Raw genomic sequence first — 16,834 nt, forward strand, 5'->3', positions numbered from 1 at the left:
GTTGTGGGCGCCGTGCCCTCCCACCAGGCCACGCCTTCCCTGGCACGAGGCACAGCCGAGGGACGAAGACTGCACCACGGCCAGCAGCCAGCCGTCTGCTCCCCGGCCCCGGCCCTGCCCCTCCGCTCCCACTGCACCCGGCCTCTCCAGGGTCCGGGTCCTGACCCTGCTCCCCCTCCTCCTCACTCGGGCCCAGAAGCCCCTGCCACACTGGCCAGCGCTCCCCTACCCTTCCCCTCCTGCTCTGCCCATGGAGGGCCCCCTGCCAGGAGCACCCCGCCCCCTCCCGCAGGTGAGGGGCCGCCCTGCCCGGCAGGAATGACCGCTCCTGGTGCCCGGCACAGGCAGGCGTGGACAGACGGGCGTGGACACAGACAGACGTGGACACAGACAGGCGTGACCAGCCCGGCCCCGGCCTGTGACCTCAGGTCCCCAGGACAGAGGCTGCCCGGCTGCAGGCCTGGCCACGCCCGCCTCATTGCCGCCTGGCAATCAGGGCAAGACTGTCCGCTCACAGCGCGGCGGGGGGAGCTCCTGGGGCCCCTGTGCAGGGGGAGCCCGGCGACACCCACCTCCGGGCCGGGGCAGACGGCGCCCTGCAGCCAGGCACGCGCCCACGAGGCAGGCCTCCTCCTGCAGGAGCCCATCAGCCCGCCCTGCCCCCCACTCAACAGGCCTGTGAGGTCACGTGTGTGCACAGGGTCGCACCCACCCCCAAGCCTCCACCTAGGACTTTATCCCTTTATCTGTTCATCCCGAGATAAAGAGATAACAGCTCAGCCAAACCGGGGCTGGGTCCTGCCCGGCTCCCGCCCTCCTCACGGCACTCTACAGACGGGGAGACTGAGGGGGGGGGGAAGGTTCAGAGGTGGTGCAGGGTGCGCCCAGGGCGAGCAGCTGATGAGTAGCAGGGGCCCCGCCCCACCCCCTCCCACGCCTCAGGCACTGACTCACCGGGGCCGGGGGCCACGCTGGGGGAGGCCTCGGGCCTGTGTGGCTGGGGGGGCCCGGGGTCCTTGGACGGGTCTGGGGTGGAGGCTGGCCCGGAGGCGGGGCAGGAGGTGATGGCGGAGGCGGCAGGCAGCGCAGGCCGGGGCTTGGGGTGGGTGTCGGGGGGCCGTTGGAGAGGCTCTGCTGGGTCAGGGGCTGCGGGGGCCACAGCTGCAGGGAAGAAGTTCTCTCGGCTGTCCTTGGGGTGCTTTGGGGTGGTGGGTGTGTCCCCTGAGGTCTGTGAGGGCACAGGGAGGTGAGGGAGGCAGGCTGGGCAGCCCCGAGCCCGCACGGTCCCCCAGCCGCATTCAGCCTCGCTTGGCCCCACGCTGCCGGCCGCTCACGGGCAGCCGCCGAGGACCCTCTCGGGGAGGACGCCCAGGCCACGGCGGGGACTCAGAGAGGCTCCTGGGCACGGACCGGACTGTCTGACGTGGGGGCCGCAGTGACGGGGCCAGTCCTGGGGGCCTGGCCGGACGCTGCGAGGCAGCTCCCGCGCTCCAGGCTGCAGCCCCCAAGCCGCGCATCCAGCGCCGTCCCCGCCCGGCCAGCAGCCCGGCCACAGGCCTTCGGCTCTCCACCCGCGGGGCCGCCTGCCTTCACCCACAGTCTCTCCCACTGAGCGCCCGCCCTCCGGGGGGGGTGGGGGGAGATGGCACAGCTCCCCAGGAGGGGACAGCCACAAGGGGCCGGGTGCCAGCGGGGAGCGGACCCCCGCCTGGACCCACCGCACTTAGTGGGGGGCCCCCCTGTGAGGCTGCACGTTCGGGTGAGCCTCATGCCTGCTGGGGGCACCTCGCCAGGCCAGTGCCCCAGGACCCGCCTCCTCTGACATCGCTGCTGCATGAGATCCCCAGCTCCGGGGGTGGGGTCGCCCGGGCCTGCGTGGGGGGGGTGGGACACTGTGTCTCCGTGGGCAGGCACGCCAGGGGCGAGGGCCGCACCGGAGCCGTCCTCACTACAGAAGGAGCTGAGGGCACACACTCCGGGTGGGTCTGGGTGTACGATGGCCCCCCACGGGCCCGTGGTCAGGGGCTCCCCGTGGGCCTGCGGCTCAGCTCTCTCCTGCCCACCTCCCCTCGGCCCCGCTGACCACAGGGCCCCGGGGGGGGCGGTCTGCCCCGGCCGCAGGGAGGGCTCACCTGTCTCTGGGCGGCGGCCCCCAGGTGCACCTGACAGAACTTCACAGCCTGCTCCAGCGCAGCCTCCTCGTCCACCTGGGCAGGGGACACCCCAAGTCAGAGGCCCGGCCCGGCTCCCCGGGAAACCAGGTCTGCCCCCAGGACCGAAGCTCTGGCCCCTCTGGCCACGCCAAGTTCACGCCTGTGACCATGTTCTTTTTTTACAAACTGATGTCCGAGAGGAAGGGAGAGGAGGAGGGAGAAACATCCATGTTGAGACTCACGGATCGGCTGCCTCCGGCACGCCCCCCACTGGGGATCGAGCCCACAACCCGGGCACGTGCATAGGTCAACCCTCACCCACTGAGTCACGCCGGCCAGGCCAAAGGCTGCTTGCTGTGTGCGTCCTGACCGGGGCTGACCCTGACACGGGGCGTCGGGAGGACTCTCTGACCCGCTGAACACCCGACGGGCGGGAGTCACTCAGAGCGGAGGAAGAGCTAAGAGCCTAACGCGTCTTTTTAAAGGGGCGGCTCCGTCGGAAGGAGGACTCCTCCGCGCTCAGGCAGGGCTCCGAGGAAGGGCCCGAGCCGACACGCGGTGGCCTCCGGGGTCTCCCTCCCTGGACTGGACACGGTGTCTGTGACGTGGCTTCTTTCCTTCGGAGTTGAACGGAGCCTTGCTGAAGGGGACGGTGCTGGGTCTTTGCCCGTCTTACTGGTGTGGTGACGAGCACAGTGAACCGTGTGAAGCACACAGCACGGCGCCTTGCCACGCTCGCTGTTTCTCGGAGCAGGGACCCTCGGACAGTGGACAGAGGGGGGTGGGGACCACGCCTGACACCCCCAAGCCAGGCCCTGGACGCCGGGAGGCAGACGGCCCCGTGGGCCAGGACCGGCCGCCCGCACCCACCTGCTTGATGAGCATGTAGGTCTCAGCCATGATCCTCTCGATGCGGCCCAGGTCGTAGGCCACGCCCTTCTGGCCCTGCTGCCACACGCGGTAGGCGTCCAGCAGCAGCGTCTTGCCCGACTCCGCGTCCTCCAGGAGCTTCCTCTTGCGGCTGGGCCGCGGCGGCGGCTCCTCGGGGTGGCCCCCGGCCCTCGGGGCGGAGGCGGCCGTGGCCGGGGCCGGCTGGGTGGGGGCGAGCGGGCTGGGCTGCTGCCTGGCGCTGATGCTCAGCTCCTCCAGCGACAGCTCGGCGGGCCGGCTCTCCGGGGCCCGATCCCGGGGGGAGCGGCCCGGCGGCAGGGGCAGCGCCCGCTCGGAGTCCAGGCGGCGAGCGGCGGCCTCACCGGTGTCCATGGGCTCCGTGGGGCCCGCCCGGGGGCTCTCCTTGTCCTTGCGCTCCCCGCCCTGGTCTGCACCGTCCCCTGCGTCCACCACAGGCCGGTGGCCGAGGGGACACGCCCTGCCCCCCGGCTCGGCCCCGGGTGCTGAGCCCTCGGCCAGGGCCGGCTTCTTGGGCTGGGGCAGGCCGTCCTGGCCGTCGTCGGGACTGGCCCTGTGGGGGGCGTCGGTGGTCATCCCGGCTGCTTTGGGCCCTGGGTGTGCCGACCCCTAGGAGAGAGCCGAGGGGAGAGACGGCAGCCTCGGTGTCTCCCCGAGAAGCTCCCGGCACCAGGCTCCGCCCGTCCGCCTGCGGGCCAGGAGACGCCCGAGGAAGGCGCCCCCTGCCGGACCCCCAGCCTGGAGAGGGCGGTGGGGCTGGAGGGGGCCCGGCTTGCCCTCAGCCTGAGCCTCAGGGCAGCCCCGGGCACCGGATGGGGGGGGGCGGCGGCCGGCCAGGCCTGTCTTGGGCTCTCACGCGCCCCCAGTGCAAAGGCCGGGGGGAGGGGTTAGGGGGCTGCCCTGGGCCCTGCACCCCAGCCCAGCCAGTCCTACTGGGCAGGGCGCTGCGGGGGACTGTTCTCGCTCAGGTCCATCTGCTGAGCACCCCCTGGGCTTCTGGTGTGCAGCTGTCAATGATGAGGACTGCGCGTGCCTCGGGGGGCGGGCTCCGAGCCCTGCTCAGCCAGCGGGGCCGGGGGCGAGGGGACACCCGCTTTGCCATGCCCTGGTTACAGCTGCTGTTGGCAGGCGCGGGGCTGGGACCGGGGCCGTGGGCGCAGCAGCCGGGGGACGTCACCGTCGCCCTCACTGACCACAAGCCCACGTCGGCCTCGCGTGTGGGCACCTGGCTGCGTGCCTGCGCACGACGGCGGTCGAACTCCCGTCTGGGGCGGGAGGTGCCATTCACAGGTGGAGACACGGGGGCACTAGGAGCGAACGGCGGGACCGGGACCCCCGCGGGGGGAGGGGAGGGGGGGTGCGGGCGGTACCTCCGCGAGCTCGCTCAGCGAGTCCTCCAGCACCTTCACCGTGAGGATGAAGGCCCGCTGCGCCAGGACCTGGCGGTCGGCATCTCGCAGGTACTTCCTGCAGGCACCGGGCGCAGAGAGGGCGGCGGAGCGTCAGGGCCACACAGCACTGCCGGGCGGGGCCCAGCCCTCCTGCCCGAACACCGCTGGACCCTCAGGCGCCCCCTCCCATCTGCCGGGCTGCTCTCAGGAGCCTGTCCTGGGCTCGCAGTGGGCGGGGCCAGCTCAGCGAGCGCCCGGGCTCTGGCTTCTCCCCCACAAACCTGTGCGCCCCAGGCCCCGCCGAAGGTCCCCGCCCAGCGCCTGGCACAGGGCAGCTGAACGAGACGGGGAGGCGGGGCGACGGCACAGGCAGCGCGGGGACCCACAGCCAGCCAGACCGTGTGAGCTGCGTCTCCCCTGGATCCCCCACTCCCTGCACGCGGCGGCTGTCCCTGGGTCTTGTCCCCCGCCCCCCCCCCGCCCCGCTTTTTCTGGCAGAGGATCCCTGGTTGCCTCTGAGGCCCTCCTGGTGCCTGGCCTGCTTTCCTGGCGTTCGCCTGGGACACCAGCTCTGACCTGCCCTGTTCCCCGGGCCCGGCAGCGTCCCTGGTGCCCACGGTGGGGCGGCAGGAGGAGAGGAAGGATTAGGACGCCAAACTCCCAGGAGCCTGCGCTCCCAGCGTAGGGCGCGGGTGGTGCGTGGGGCCGAGCTGCACTCACTTGCCCTGGTCCGGCGTCCGCTGCAGCATGGAGGACACCCTCAGCAGGGTGCCGTGGTCCCGCAGCTGGGCCAGCACCTTGAGCAGCAGCACGATGGAGCGGTTCATGTGCCAGGCAAAGCTGCCCGGCCGGTCGATCTCGTCCACGGGGATCCGCCAGATGCCCTGCGGGTGCACGGGGGTGAGAAGGCTGCACCCGGAGCTGCCATGGTGCCAGGGGACTCTGCCCAAGGGGCGGAAGTGTGGCCACCCCACTTGCTTCCCCCCAAATGGCATGGAAGGGTCCCCATGCTGCTGTGCTCCCCCTTTTGAATGCCTCCCCGGCACGTGTTCCCTCGATCTGCCTCCTATGGGAAGCACGCGGGTCACAAATGGTCAAACACAACCCCTGGTCACACGCAGGCAGCTCTGTGCCTGCTCGCCTGCAGGGAGCCCAATTCCGGGAGGTAGACTGAGGGTCAAAAGGTGAGCGTCTGGTAGGTGCCGCCAGCCAGCCAGGTGCAGGTGGGGGACCCCGCGTCCCCCACATGCGGGACCCGGTCCCCCCCCCACAGGACCCCGTCCCCCACGCGCGGGACCCCGTTCCCCACGCACACGCCCTCCAGCAGCATCGGGGAGTCCAGGTTTGAGCAGGAAATGACCTGCGGCTCCTAGGATGCTCCGTTCCCGCTAACGCGCCTTTGTCCGAGGTTGGCTCTGGCCAGGACCCCCCTCCGCCGCCACTTCTTGCCCACCCTGCCCGCCGTGAAGGCTGGGCTGGGGCAGGGCTGGCTCTGGGAGCCCCCCACCTCCCTCCGCCCCCATGAGGGCCAGTCAAGGTGCAGAAGGGAAGAGGGCCAGGGAGTGGCCGATGGCGAGTGACGCGCACACCTTCTGGGCAGCCTCAGGCCGGGACGGGGGCAGGGGGACCGTGAGCCCGGAAAGGGCTGGCAGCCCCCAGGCAGGCCCTGTGGCCAACACCCTGGAGAAACCCGGCCCGGAGCGGACCAGGCTGTGAGCGACGCTGCCTCCTCCGCACGGGCCCACCCGGGCCTGGTCCCTGGGTGCTGACTCCCGGCTGGCACCCACCCTCTCCAGGCCAGGGCGGGGGCGGGGAGCCCGGCACCTCCTGCCCGAGCCATTCGAGCAAGAGGACCCTAAACCCTCAGCCGAGTCCCCGTGGACTCCACATTGGACGGGGGGCGGGGGGCACCCAGGCAGGCGGGGGCAGTGCAGCTGGCAGTGCCAGGAGGCCCCCGCGGCCCCCACACCCAGGGCTGCGGCCCGCTGGCCCAGGGCACGAACACGGCGCTGCATCCTCCCCGCAGGTGTGGCTTCAGGGGGAGGTGCCGCTGCCCCCAGGCGGCCCGGGCAGCCCACCCCGCTCTGCCGCCCGCAGGCCCCGCAGGAAGGGCCTGGCCCGGCGAGGCCTCCAGACAGCGTGGTCCTCACACAGCTTCGACGCCAGGGGCAGCGCTCGAGAAAGCCCTCGGGTCACGCAGCAGGGCCTCGCCCCGAGATCAGAGGGAAGCCTCGGCCGCCGGCCCCGGGGAACAGGAAGGGCCTCCCTGGCTGGCAGCACTGCCCGCCTCGTGCCGCCACCACAGGCGCGTGCCGGGCGGGCGGGGCCCCAGGCCGGGACCTGCTGTGGCCGCACTCCTGGGTCTCACTCAACCACAGAGCCACACCCACGGAACTCCTCCTCGGGAGCGACCAGGAAGGAGGAGAAAAGGCTCCCATTTGCCCCCGATCGTGTCTGGGGGGGGTGTGAGGAGGGGAGGGAAAGGGGGGAAAGGGGAGGGGAAAGGAGGGGAGGGGGTAGGTCTGGAGACGGCCTCAGGGACTCGGGGTTAACCTGGCCGAGAGGTGGGCAGAGGCAGGGGTCGTGGGGGCCTCAGATACGGTGCCGATGCCCTGGGGGGCTCCAGGTACTTGGGGTATCTGGGCCTCAGTGCCCGTCCTCCACGCCTGCAAGGGGGTGCCCACCTCAGTCCGCACATCTGGGGAGCTCACCGCCTGTGGGGGACCCGTTCCATCTCTGGTTAATTACTAGACAAGGCCCCTTGTTCACACTGCGGAACCCAAGCCTGCACCTCGTACCCCTAAACCCCTGCTCCAGCTCAGGCCTCATCCAGCCTCTTCCTTCTACTCTTGCCCCCCAAATCCATCCACCCAGCCAGGGCCAGGGCCAGGGCCAGCGGGGAAAGGACAGCACGCGGCCTCCCTCCCTGCTGACCGCCCCACGGGGGCCCCGCACCCACTCAGCCGGTCTGAGCCGTGGGGCTCTCACACCTCCTGCCTCAACTCAGGACACTCACCGCCCATTCGCACGGCCGCGAATCTCACAATCCTTACCTTTCCAGATGCCCTCCTGCCTCCTCTGCCCAGCTGTGGCATCACCTCCACCCTGAAGCCCTCCTTGCTTCCTGCCCCGCAAAGACTCTGCCAGGACCACTGGGGGCCTGCCCTCCGATGGGCAGCGGGGGGTGGGGGGGTATGTCCTAGACAGGAGCGGGTCCTTCAGCCCTGGGTCCGTCTCTAGGGCCCCAACACACGCCTGGCCGAGCAGGCGAGGCGCCTGAGCAAGGCTCGGGGAGGGCTGGCCCCCGCATCCCCGTGGTCCCTCGGAGATTTCCAGGGTGGATAGGCGCGCCCAGCCCTGCACAGGGACGGGGGAGCAGGCGGTGACACCCCTCTGCATTGAAAAGGCAACAGCAAGTCGCCGTCGCCAACCCCACACTCACTGGCTCCTGGTGGGGCGCGGGCCAGGCTCCTGGTGGGGCGAGGGCCGGCTCTCCTCCCCCCTGGAAACAGGCTGCGAAGGCTCTGCCGAGGCAACGCTCTGGCTCTCGGCAGGACAGGCGGTGGGCACAGCGGCCTTCGCAGGTGGCGGGGGGGGGGGGTAGGGCCCCTGTGGAGGGGGATCCCAAGCACCTGCTCTTGCTCCCAAGCTCTGGAATTGAAGCCAAGGGGCACGCACCTGTTTTATTTCTTCCCTTCGGGGGTGTGTGTGAGCCAATCGGCAGCCACAAAACTCCCTGCCGCGCCCTGCAGGGGGCTCCCGGGACCGCAGCACAGCCTCACTGCCAGCCCGCCGGGGTCGGGGCGCCAGGGCTGCCGTCTGGTCACCGAAGCGAGGCAGGGCTCGTCTAAGACGCCTTCTGGATGCACGCCTCCCCGTCACACACGCACCGCTAGCCTACTCGCAGCCTTTGGGGTCCCTCCCCTGCCCTCCCTCCTGCATCCCCTCCCGATCGCAGGGTGCTGCCCACAGGAACCTGGTGGCATCAGTTACACAATCGTGCCCATCGGCCGACACGCTGGGCTGGCCGAACCTGCTCGCCGTGCAGGTGGGAAGCCGAGGCCCAGCGAGGGGCCGCCGAGCCCAGGCTGTGCGTGGGTCCCTCCTTGAGTTGGGGCCGGAGGGCCGGTTGAGCAGCCTCTCCGTGGCCAGGCAGGGTCCCCGGCCCAGGAGCCAGCCTCCCGCGGGGTTTCCGCCAGTCCCCGAAGAGGGCCAGGCCAGGGCACACCCGTGAGCGCTGGCCTGGCCGCATCCTGCACATGGGAGCTGCCTACCCACCACATCCTCTCCAGGGAGGGGGCCCGTCAATCCACTGTACCCCCAGGTGCCAGCACGCAGGACCACACAGCTCCCGGCCCGGCTGGCAGCGGAGGAGGGGAGAGCGGGCTGCTCATGCCCAGGTGGGTGCCCGTTGGCTGGGGGAGCCTGGCAGCTGCACAGAAAGCCAGGGGTGCCCGGCCCCGGGCCAGGCGGATGGTCAGCCACGCCCCCCAATGGGCTCTACTAGAGGGACAGACACGTGGGTGCCATCCAGGCCGAGGGGACGGAAGAGGCAGTTACCAGGGTGACAGGCGGGGTCTGGGGAGGGGTCACGGGGGGGGGGGCGGAGCGAAGCCAGGAAGCAGCAGGAGCTAGAAGAGGGGCGTCTCCCAAGGGGGGCGGGGCAGCCCCAGGAGTCCTGAGCGGACGGAACCGAGGGCAGTGGCTTCTGCCTTAACTTGGACTCAGCGTACACAGCACATGTTTTCCCGCATCATCAAAAACTCCCCATCCCTCAAAATGGCCACGGCGCGTCACCCCCCGGGATCCCCTTATAGTCAAGTCCCCACAGGTGGGTGCTGGGATCTGAGTCTTCAGGTTTATTATGAAGGATACTGGCTGCCCCGGCCGGCGTGGCTCAGTGATTGAGCGTCGACCTATGAACCAGGACACAATTCAATTCCCGGTCAGGGCACCTGCCTGGGTTGTAGGCTCGATCCCCAGTAGGGGGCGTGCAGGAGGCAGCCAATCAATGATTCTCTCATCATTGATGTTTTTCTCTCTCACTCTCTTGATGTTTTTCTCTCTCACTCTCCCTTCCTCTCTGAAATCGATTAAAAATAAAAAAGTCAGCTGAACAGCCTTCTCCACGTGGCTTCTCACCCTCTCCTCAGGATGGAGCCGAGGGGGCCACGAGGGTGGGCAGGTGGGCGGCCGCAGTGCAGGCCGGGCCCAGGTGCCATGTGACAGATGAGCATGACTTCCCGGCCCCTCGGCGTCCACAGCCCTGTCCACAGAGAACACCGGGCTGCGAGCACCCGGGGAGCCCCCAGCAGAGGGATTCCTCCAGCCCCCCCCGCCCCCCCGCACGGGTACAGCGGTGACTCAGCTTCCAACAGGCGAGGGCGGGCGCCTGCTGGCATCCCAGTCCGGGGAGCAGCAGGCGTGGGGCTGGCGGGGCAGGCTGCTGCCGCTGAGGACCAGCTGCTGCGGGGGCAGCTGGCCTGGAGAGCGGGGAGCCCCTCGGCGGCGGGGAGCTGGGGCAGCCTCCTTCCCCGGAGAAGCTGAGAGTTGTCTCTAGGACAAGCCAGAGCAGGGCGGGATCCCTGCAGGCCCTGAGGTAGGAGCGGCCTCAGGGAGAAGACCAACGTCCTCCAGTCTTGGGGAGACACCTGTCACCCACAAACGCACAGGAACCTCCCAAACAGCAAGTCCACCTGGAGCCTATGAGCGCCGGGGCCAACAGCACCCACATGCGGCTGCCCAGCTTCTCCCTCACACCTCGCGGCGCCGCCCCAGGGCCCCCAGCAGCACCCAGCCTCCGGGCGCTTCCCGCCCACGCTGCTGCCCCCAGTACGGAGGGCAGCGCCTCCCGCTGGGGAACCCTGGGCCCGGGCCCAGCCCCACACCTTCCTGGGGTCCCCAGGAGCTAACGGCCCTGCCCCTCCTACAGCTCTGAGCCCCCGATCTGCTCCAGGCCTAAGGTTGGGGCGACCCAGGGGCCGGCGACGCTGAACACCCCTGGGGGCAGGAAGTCCTGCAGTTCCCACTGCACACCCCTCAGGGCTGGCCTCGCGGGCCGCAGGGTGTACAGAGGCCGCCAGGGGCGCCATTGCCCTCCCGGCCAAGCGGCCCGGCCCTCCCCGCCAGGGCGAGGGATTCCCCGCCGTCCACAGGTAACCCCCGGCAGGCGGCCGGGAGCTGCCATTGGCCTGCAGTCGGCCCGCCGTGCCGGCCTCTTCTGCCGAGTGAAACGTCGCAGGCGGGGTCCCCGAGCTGGCCCCCCCCCCCCCACCTCCCGGGGAACCACTGAAACTCCTCCGCGGCCCCACCCTGGGCCCGGCCCCGCGTCCCTCGACCCACTCCCCCCACTGACTCGGGCAAGGTCCTGGCCGGCCCAGGGCTCAGCAGGCTGGGACCGTCTTCCCGCCCCGGCGCACGGCTATTTTTAGCGGGAGCGCCGCTGCCCCGGTGGTCCGCTCACCATCACTGGGAGCGCCCCGCGCAGCTCCTCGTCGCGCCGCCCGCCGCGAAGTTGCAGGGGCCCGAGGCCCGCGAGCAGCTTTCGCTTTCGCGCGCGGCGCTGCGCACACCCCCGCGCGCCGGCCCGCGGCCCCGGGCTGGGAGGCTGGGCGCGCTGCGCCGCTGCTCCCGGGCGACGCGGGCGTGTGCGGCTCCGCCGGTGCCCGCCGCCCGCCCCCGCACGGCCCGCCCTTCCGCCCACCTGACGCCGTGCAGGGCGCCGGCCCGGGGCCGGGGGCGCCGCGGCCCCCCACCCGCCGACTTCCTCCGCAGCGGCGCCCGGGAAACCACGGCCCGCGGGCTTCCTGCTGCGCCAGGCGGGCTGGGGCCGGCCGCCCGGTGGACTCGGGGAGCTCGGGAAAGCGAGCGCCGGGAGGGCGGAGGGGAGGCAGTGGCGGCCCCGGCCCCCGCCCCCGGGCAAGTTCCTACCCGCCAGCTCCGCCGTGGCATCTGTGCAGGAGCTGCTGCCGGCGCCGGGCCATGGCCGCGGAGGCGCTCGCGGCGGGCCGGGGCGGGGCCCCGGGCAGAGCCGGACGGGGCGCGGGCGCGGGCTCGGCTGGAAGAGGGCCCAGCAGCACAACAGACTTTTGTTGGCCAATCCCCGCGGCTCCGAAGCGCGGCAGCGGCGGTGGGCTGCTGACCGGCGAGCTGGGCAGAGCGGGGTAGGCGGCCAGGTGGGCAGCGGCCAGCCCCCGCTGCGGGGCTGTGCACGGGCATGCGGCCACAACGCGCTGTCCTTGCTGAGCCCTCTGGGGCAGGGCACCCTCGGGGGGGGGGGCAGAGGGGCTTACAGCTGGAGGGGCCTCCCTGAGGCCCAGCGAGGAGGCACTGGGCCCAGGGGTGCGAGGGCGGCGCTGGGCAGAAGCCAGCGAGGCTCGGGCCTGCCCCTCGGCCCCTGTATCCAATAGGGCAGCACCCTCCCTCTCAGCGCGGGCAGTCTTCTGTAGTGGTGGGAGGCCTGCCCTGCTGATGCCAGGAAGGGGGTCCTGTGCCCACTCCACACGAGGAGCGGGCTCAGAAGGGAAGAGCTTCGCCCAGGAGCAGACGGCACCCAGCGCTCCTGTGTGGACACAGCACCTTCCTCCCGTTTCCTGCGGGCGGGCTGCCCAGCTGCTGGTGGCTCCTCCAGCCCAGCCCGGCTCAGGAAAGGCCAGCAGAGGCGGGGGCAGGGCTGGAGGGAGAGAGGCTGCCCCCAAACCAGTTTCTCTCTCAGCACCCCAAGCTCCTCGCTCCCTCCTCCCTCCCACACCCAGACGCTTCCGGTCCGCCTGGCCCCCATCCTGGTGGCACTTGTCTAGGTGACACCTTCCACCCAGGCTGGCTCCAGCCCACGAGCGTTCCCAGGTTTGCCACGCCCCCTCGCCAGGGCCCCGGTCCATAGCAGCCCAGGTCCCGATGTGGCCCTCTGTCCTCTGCCCTCCCCCTGGGACCCAGAGGTGGCACCTCAGCACCCCTGGAGGACTGCTCCTCTGCCAGGTACTGGGAGGGCCAGGCCTGGGCGCCAAGAGGTCACCCACCTGAAGGCGCCCAGCATGAGGACCAGCCACCCCCAGGCTGGGCGAGGCAAGCATGGGCTCCCACGGAGCTCACTAGGCGCTGGGTCTCAGGCAAGGAGTTTAAACCCGCACATCGCTGTCCAGCAGCCCCTCCTCACCCACACGTGGGGACGGGTTCCGAGCCGGCCCTGGTTCAGTCCCACAGCAGTGAGTCCAGTGTGGCCAGGCCTCACCCCGGGCCTGGACAGCGCCGTAGCTGGCATTCCTCCTGGCTGACCAGGGCTGGAGCAGACATGTGACACTGTGCGTTGCACAGCTCATGACCTCATTTCATACCTCATCCACTTCCTGGAAGGCAGACCAGAGGAGGCCGAGAACGTGCCCTCACACCTGGGCCCGGGAGAAGTGGTCTGTTGAGCGTGGTTCCAGAATCAGCCCTGCGCCAGGCCTCCGGGTCCGGTCCCTGGCACCCCTCCCGCCCGGAGCCTGGGCAGCACTCTCAGCAGCAGGGGCCGAGGCTGGCCGGGGAAGCCCAGGGTCCTGGGCCTTGGCTGTCACAGCGGGAGGGAGCCGCCGGTGATGGAGGGGAGCTCGGGGTGCTGTGCCAGGCGCCTGCTAGGCCGAGCCTCTGGGGGCACCTCGCTGGGAGGAGGTCTGTTCCTGCCAGTCGCCAGCCTCCTCAGCCCTGCTCCTGGCACCACAGGATGCCGGTACCCTGAGCCCTATTTGTGCCAGGAGATGGGCATCTGTCTCTAGCTGACAGGCCCGGGAGAGGGAGGTCACGCTCCCTGACCCCCAAGGATAGCACGCCTGCACACACTGGGAGCCCCAGGGTGGCGGTGGGGGTCACATGTAGAGCGCCTGCAAGTGCAGGCTTGGTGGGCCCGAGCCTCCTGGGACTTGCCAGCACCCTGTGCAGGAACCCCTGGGTCCTAACTGCCCGCAGGGCACCTGGACATGCAGGGGCACCCGAAGAGACTGACACCTAGGCCACCCCGAGGGCCCAAGGGGTTAGAGGTCCCTGCAAGCCTTGGGGACCCAGGAGGCCAGGCCACCCTGACAGCGCCTGGGCCAGCAGGAGCCCGTGAGCAGGGCGGGGCTGGCCTCACCTGTGAGCTGGCCACTCTGGGTCAACCCTGGGTTTTGGGTGTCCCTGGCCATCTGTCCCAGCCTGTCCCTGAGGCACTGCTCTTGCCCACTGGCCTGGTCACAGCAAGAGCCCAGGTCGCTCCTGGCTCCTTTCTGCCAACTGGTACCTCGGTCCCCACCTGGCCTAACCCGTCTCCCCGGGGCTGGGCCCGTGCTGCCTAGCAGATGGCCGGAATGCTCCTGGCAGCTGGTCTGAATTCTCAGCCTTGGCGCTCTGAGATGCCAGCTAATTTGGAGCCACGGGCCTTTGCCACTTCTCCCTGCCTCCCTGCTGTGGGCAGCTTCTCTGCCGCGTGCCCGCTGGAGGCCGCCGGGCCTGAGTGCCACACCAGCCGCGTCCGCTCTCCCTCTGGCGCTAGGACAGGGAACAGCCTCTGCGCCCAGGCACAGGCCCAGCTGCACCCACGGCCTTCTCGGGCCTGGCCTCTGGCTCAGAGGCTGTTCCGACTGCGCCCTGAGCTGCGCAGAGTCCAGCCGTTCTTGCCTGTCTGACCTGAGTAAGGACACGGGAAAGGACCTGCCCAGGCAGACAGCCAGGCTCGAAGCAAGGGTCCCTGTCCCTCAGGGGACAGTCACGTCCAGGCCACGCTCAGCTGCACGGGGACCAGCACGTGAGTCCCGGTGTGCCTGCGTCCCGCCGGTGCTCGGTGCTCACCGGGAGGGGAAGGAATGCGCTGAGAGCCACCCACGTCCCCGTGTCATCAGGAGGCAGGGTCATTCCCCAAAGAGCCTGGGCGGAGCCACAGCGCGGCCTGAGCCCAACGCCTGCACCCGCCTCCGAGTAGGGCCAGGGGGTCCCTCTCCGGGAGCAAAGCCCAGCGCCGAGCCGAGGTTCCCTCCAGAGGTTCCTGCAGCTGGACAGACCCTGTGCCCCCACCAGGGATGGGTGGTGCATGGGGAAGTGCCACCTGTCTGACACGCCCTAACTTTCTAAAGTTAGTGTAGAAAGCAGCATTTCAAAATTTGTTTTTAATCAAAGAAATCCCTGCACTTCCTTCAAAGGGCCTCTCTCCGGACCTGGGCCCATCTCGCCGCCTCCTCCACTGACCGCTGAAAGCCCGCTCTCTCCGGGCCCTCATCCACACGGCCCTTCCGTGCAGCCCAGAGCTGGCCGCTCCCCTCCTCCTTCCTCCCCGTCCTGGAGGCCACGGCCCCAGGGCAGCGAGTCTCCTGGGTCCTCCATCCCCGCAGGCGGCGGCCTGGGCAGGCTCCCTGTGAGGTGAGAAACAGCCTCAGATGCTGGCCCACAGGCGGGCGAGGTGAGCACGGGGACAGGACACCAGCAGAGAAGGCAGAGCTGGGAGACCCACGTGTAGGAGTCCACACCCATCGCTATGGAAACCAGGCAGGAGTTCCTGAGCCCAACGCTCTGGTTTGGATTTCCAGCCCCATGCTGTTCTTTCAGAAGCCACTTGGTCAAACTTTCCAAGTAGGAAAAGTGGAAAAAACGAGGGGGGGGGGGGGGCGGGCAGGCTCCCAGACTGAAGCTACTCCAGAAGGAAGGCCTGGCCGCCGAGCTCGGGGGCGTGTGTGTGGCAGAGCAGAGACCCCACGGCCTCTGGGGCGCACGCCCCTCTCCAGGAGACCCGGGGCGGGGTGCAGCCGGAGCAGCTGGGGCCCAGCCCTCCTGTCCCTGCCGGAGGGCTGTCCCGTCAGACCTCTTCTGGAAAAAGGGCTGGAAATGCAACAACACCCACTTCTGGCCTCAGGACCCGCCCGCCGGGGCTTCCACTGGAGCGTAGGGAGCTCAGGTGGCCAGGGCTGCCTCTCTGGGACCCCCGAGGCCACCCATGACCTGCCACGAGGGACCCTCCGGCCTCGGCCAGGGAGGCGAGGCTGGAGGTGAACTCCAAGGGCAGCAGCCCAGGGGGTGGTGACAAAGGTGGCACAGCACACCGTGCCCTCCCGGGCCCCCACGCCTGCCACCTCGCGCACCCAGAATCCTCCCCCGTGGGGGAAGCTGCAGCTGTGTTGATGTCCAGGCAGCGTTTTCAGAGGCACAATGGGAACGCTAAGGGATAATGGCCGCCAGTGCCGTGGCCCGTGCCAGGCAGGGCAGGACGGTCCCTCCGAATGACCTGCGGCCCCTCTGCCTCCCCGGCCAGGGCGGCCTCACGCAGGCCCTGTCCGCCCGGCATGGCCACCTCCACGCGGAGCCGGACCCCAGGGCCCCGGAGTGCCGAGTGCTGGGTGCTCCGCTCCCACCTCCGAGGGGAGAGGCTGAGTGGTCACCTCGCCGAGGACCGCGCTCCCAGCCCCGGCTCAGCGGCCCAGGACTCACCGCCTCCCTTTCCTCGCTGGACAGGGAACCTGCTGCCCCTCCCCCTGCCCAGCACCACGCCATGCAGTGTGGGCCCTGCCTGTGCTGTAACCTCGGACCCTGCAGGCTGGGCTCTGTGGGCGGGGAGCCCAGCTCTGCTCCTCACAGGCTGAGCGACCTGGGCCTGCGCTGCCATCACTGTCGGCCTCACCCTGCTCATCACGATGTGGGCGTCCCTGGGCCGCGGGGAGGAGTAGATGGGAGAGGATCTGGAAGGTGCCTGCCACCCCTGAGACCCTCAGCACCCCACGGAACAGGCCCCGTGGCCTCCCTCCCCTGGCAGAGGCCACTCACTGCCATTCCGTCCCACCCCCTAGGAGCCAGGCTGCCCGCCGCCTGCCCCGGCTGGGGGCGGGCACAGGGAGGACCGGGATCTGGGGTGAGAGCCACATGGGCCGAGGGAACAGAGCAGAGGCTGGCATTGCCAAGCCGCCTCTTTCCAAAGGGCACATTTTCCAGGGCCGGCCTCAGCGAGGACACCCACGGCCCCTGACCCCGCCTGGGCCTTGCACCTCAACAGCCACTGCCCTCCCTCCGCCTCTCCCTGGCTCCTGGCCGCCTCAGGTCCTGGGTCTGAGTGGGCTGCTTGCCCGATTCCGCTGTCCAGGGCCTCAGAGGCCCCGTGCCTCCCCCTCCCAGAAGAAAGCCTCTCCTGCCCCCTCCGGACCGGGGTGCTGCCCCTCCGGACGGGGCCTGGGGGGCGGGCCCAGGAGGACCCAACTCAGTGCTCGGTCACGCTGAGCGGGTAGGTGCGGCCTCAGGAAGGCACAGAGGGAACGTCTGAGAAATAGCGGGCAGCGGGAGCAGCAGGCCGCTGGGAAAGCTCCCCTTCAGGAATGTGAAGCAGCCAGCTCCTGCCGGAGCCCGGAGCCCGTGTACACAAACACTGCAGGCCCGGCGGGCCCGAAACTCCGG

The 16,834-nt window shown here is 70.3% G+C and overlaps 1 protein-coding gene across 1 annotated transcript in view; it reads right to left on the reverse strand.

Moving 5' to 3' along the window:
- CABIN1 (calcineurin binding protein 1) overlaps positions 1-16,834 on the reverse strand; it is a 77,900-nt gene that overhangs the window by 1,851 nt on the left and 59,215 nt on the right. Inside the window, exons 32-36 of the mRNA XM_079762627.1 lie at positions 5,174-5,337; positions 4,433-4,529; positions 3,024-3,671; positions 2,133-2,207; positions 955-1,228 (exon numbers count right to left, since the gene is read on the reverse strand). Coding sequence (XP_079618753.1) covers positions 955-1,228; positions 2,133-2,207; positions 3,024-3,671; positions 4,433-4,529; positions 5,174-5,337 — 1,258 coding nt within the window. The remainder of the gene's footprint in view (positions 1-954; positions 1,229-2,132; positions 2,208-3,023; positions 3,672-4,432; positions 4,530-5,173; positions 5,338-16,834) is intronic.

Source organism: Cnephaeus nilssonii (genome assembly GCF_951640355.1).
Source record: "Cnephaeus nilssonii genome assembly, chromosome: 22".
NCBI classification, from domain to species: Eukaryota; Metazoa; Chordata; class Mammalia; order Chiroptera; family Vespertilionidae; genus Cnephaeus; species Cnephaeus nilssonii.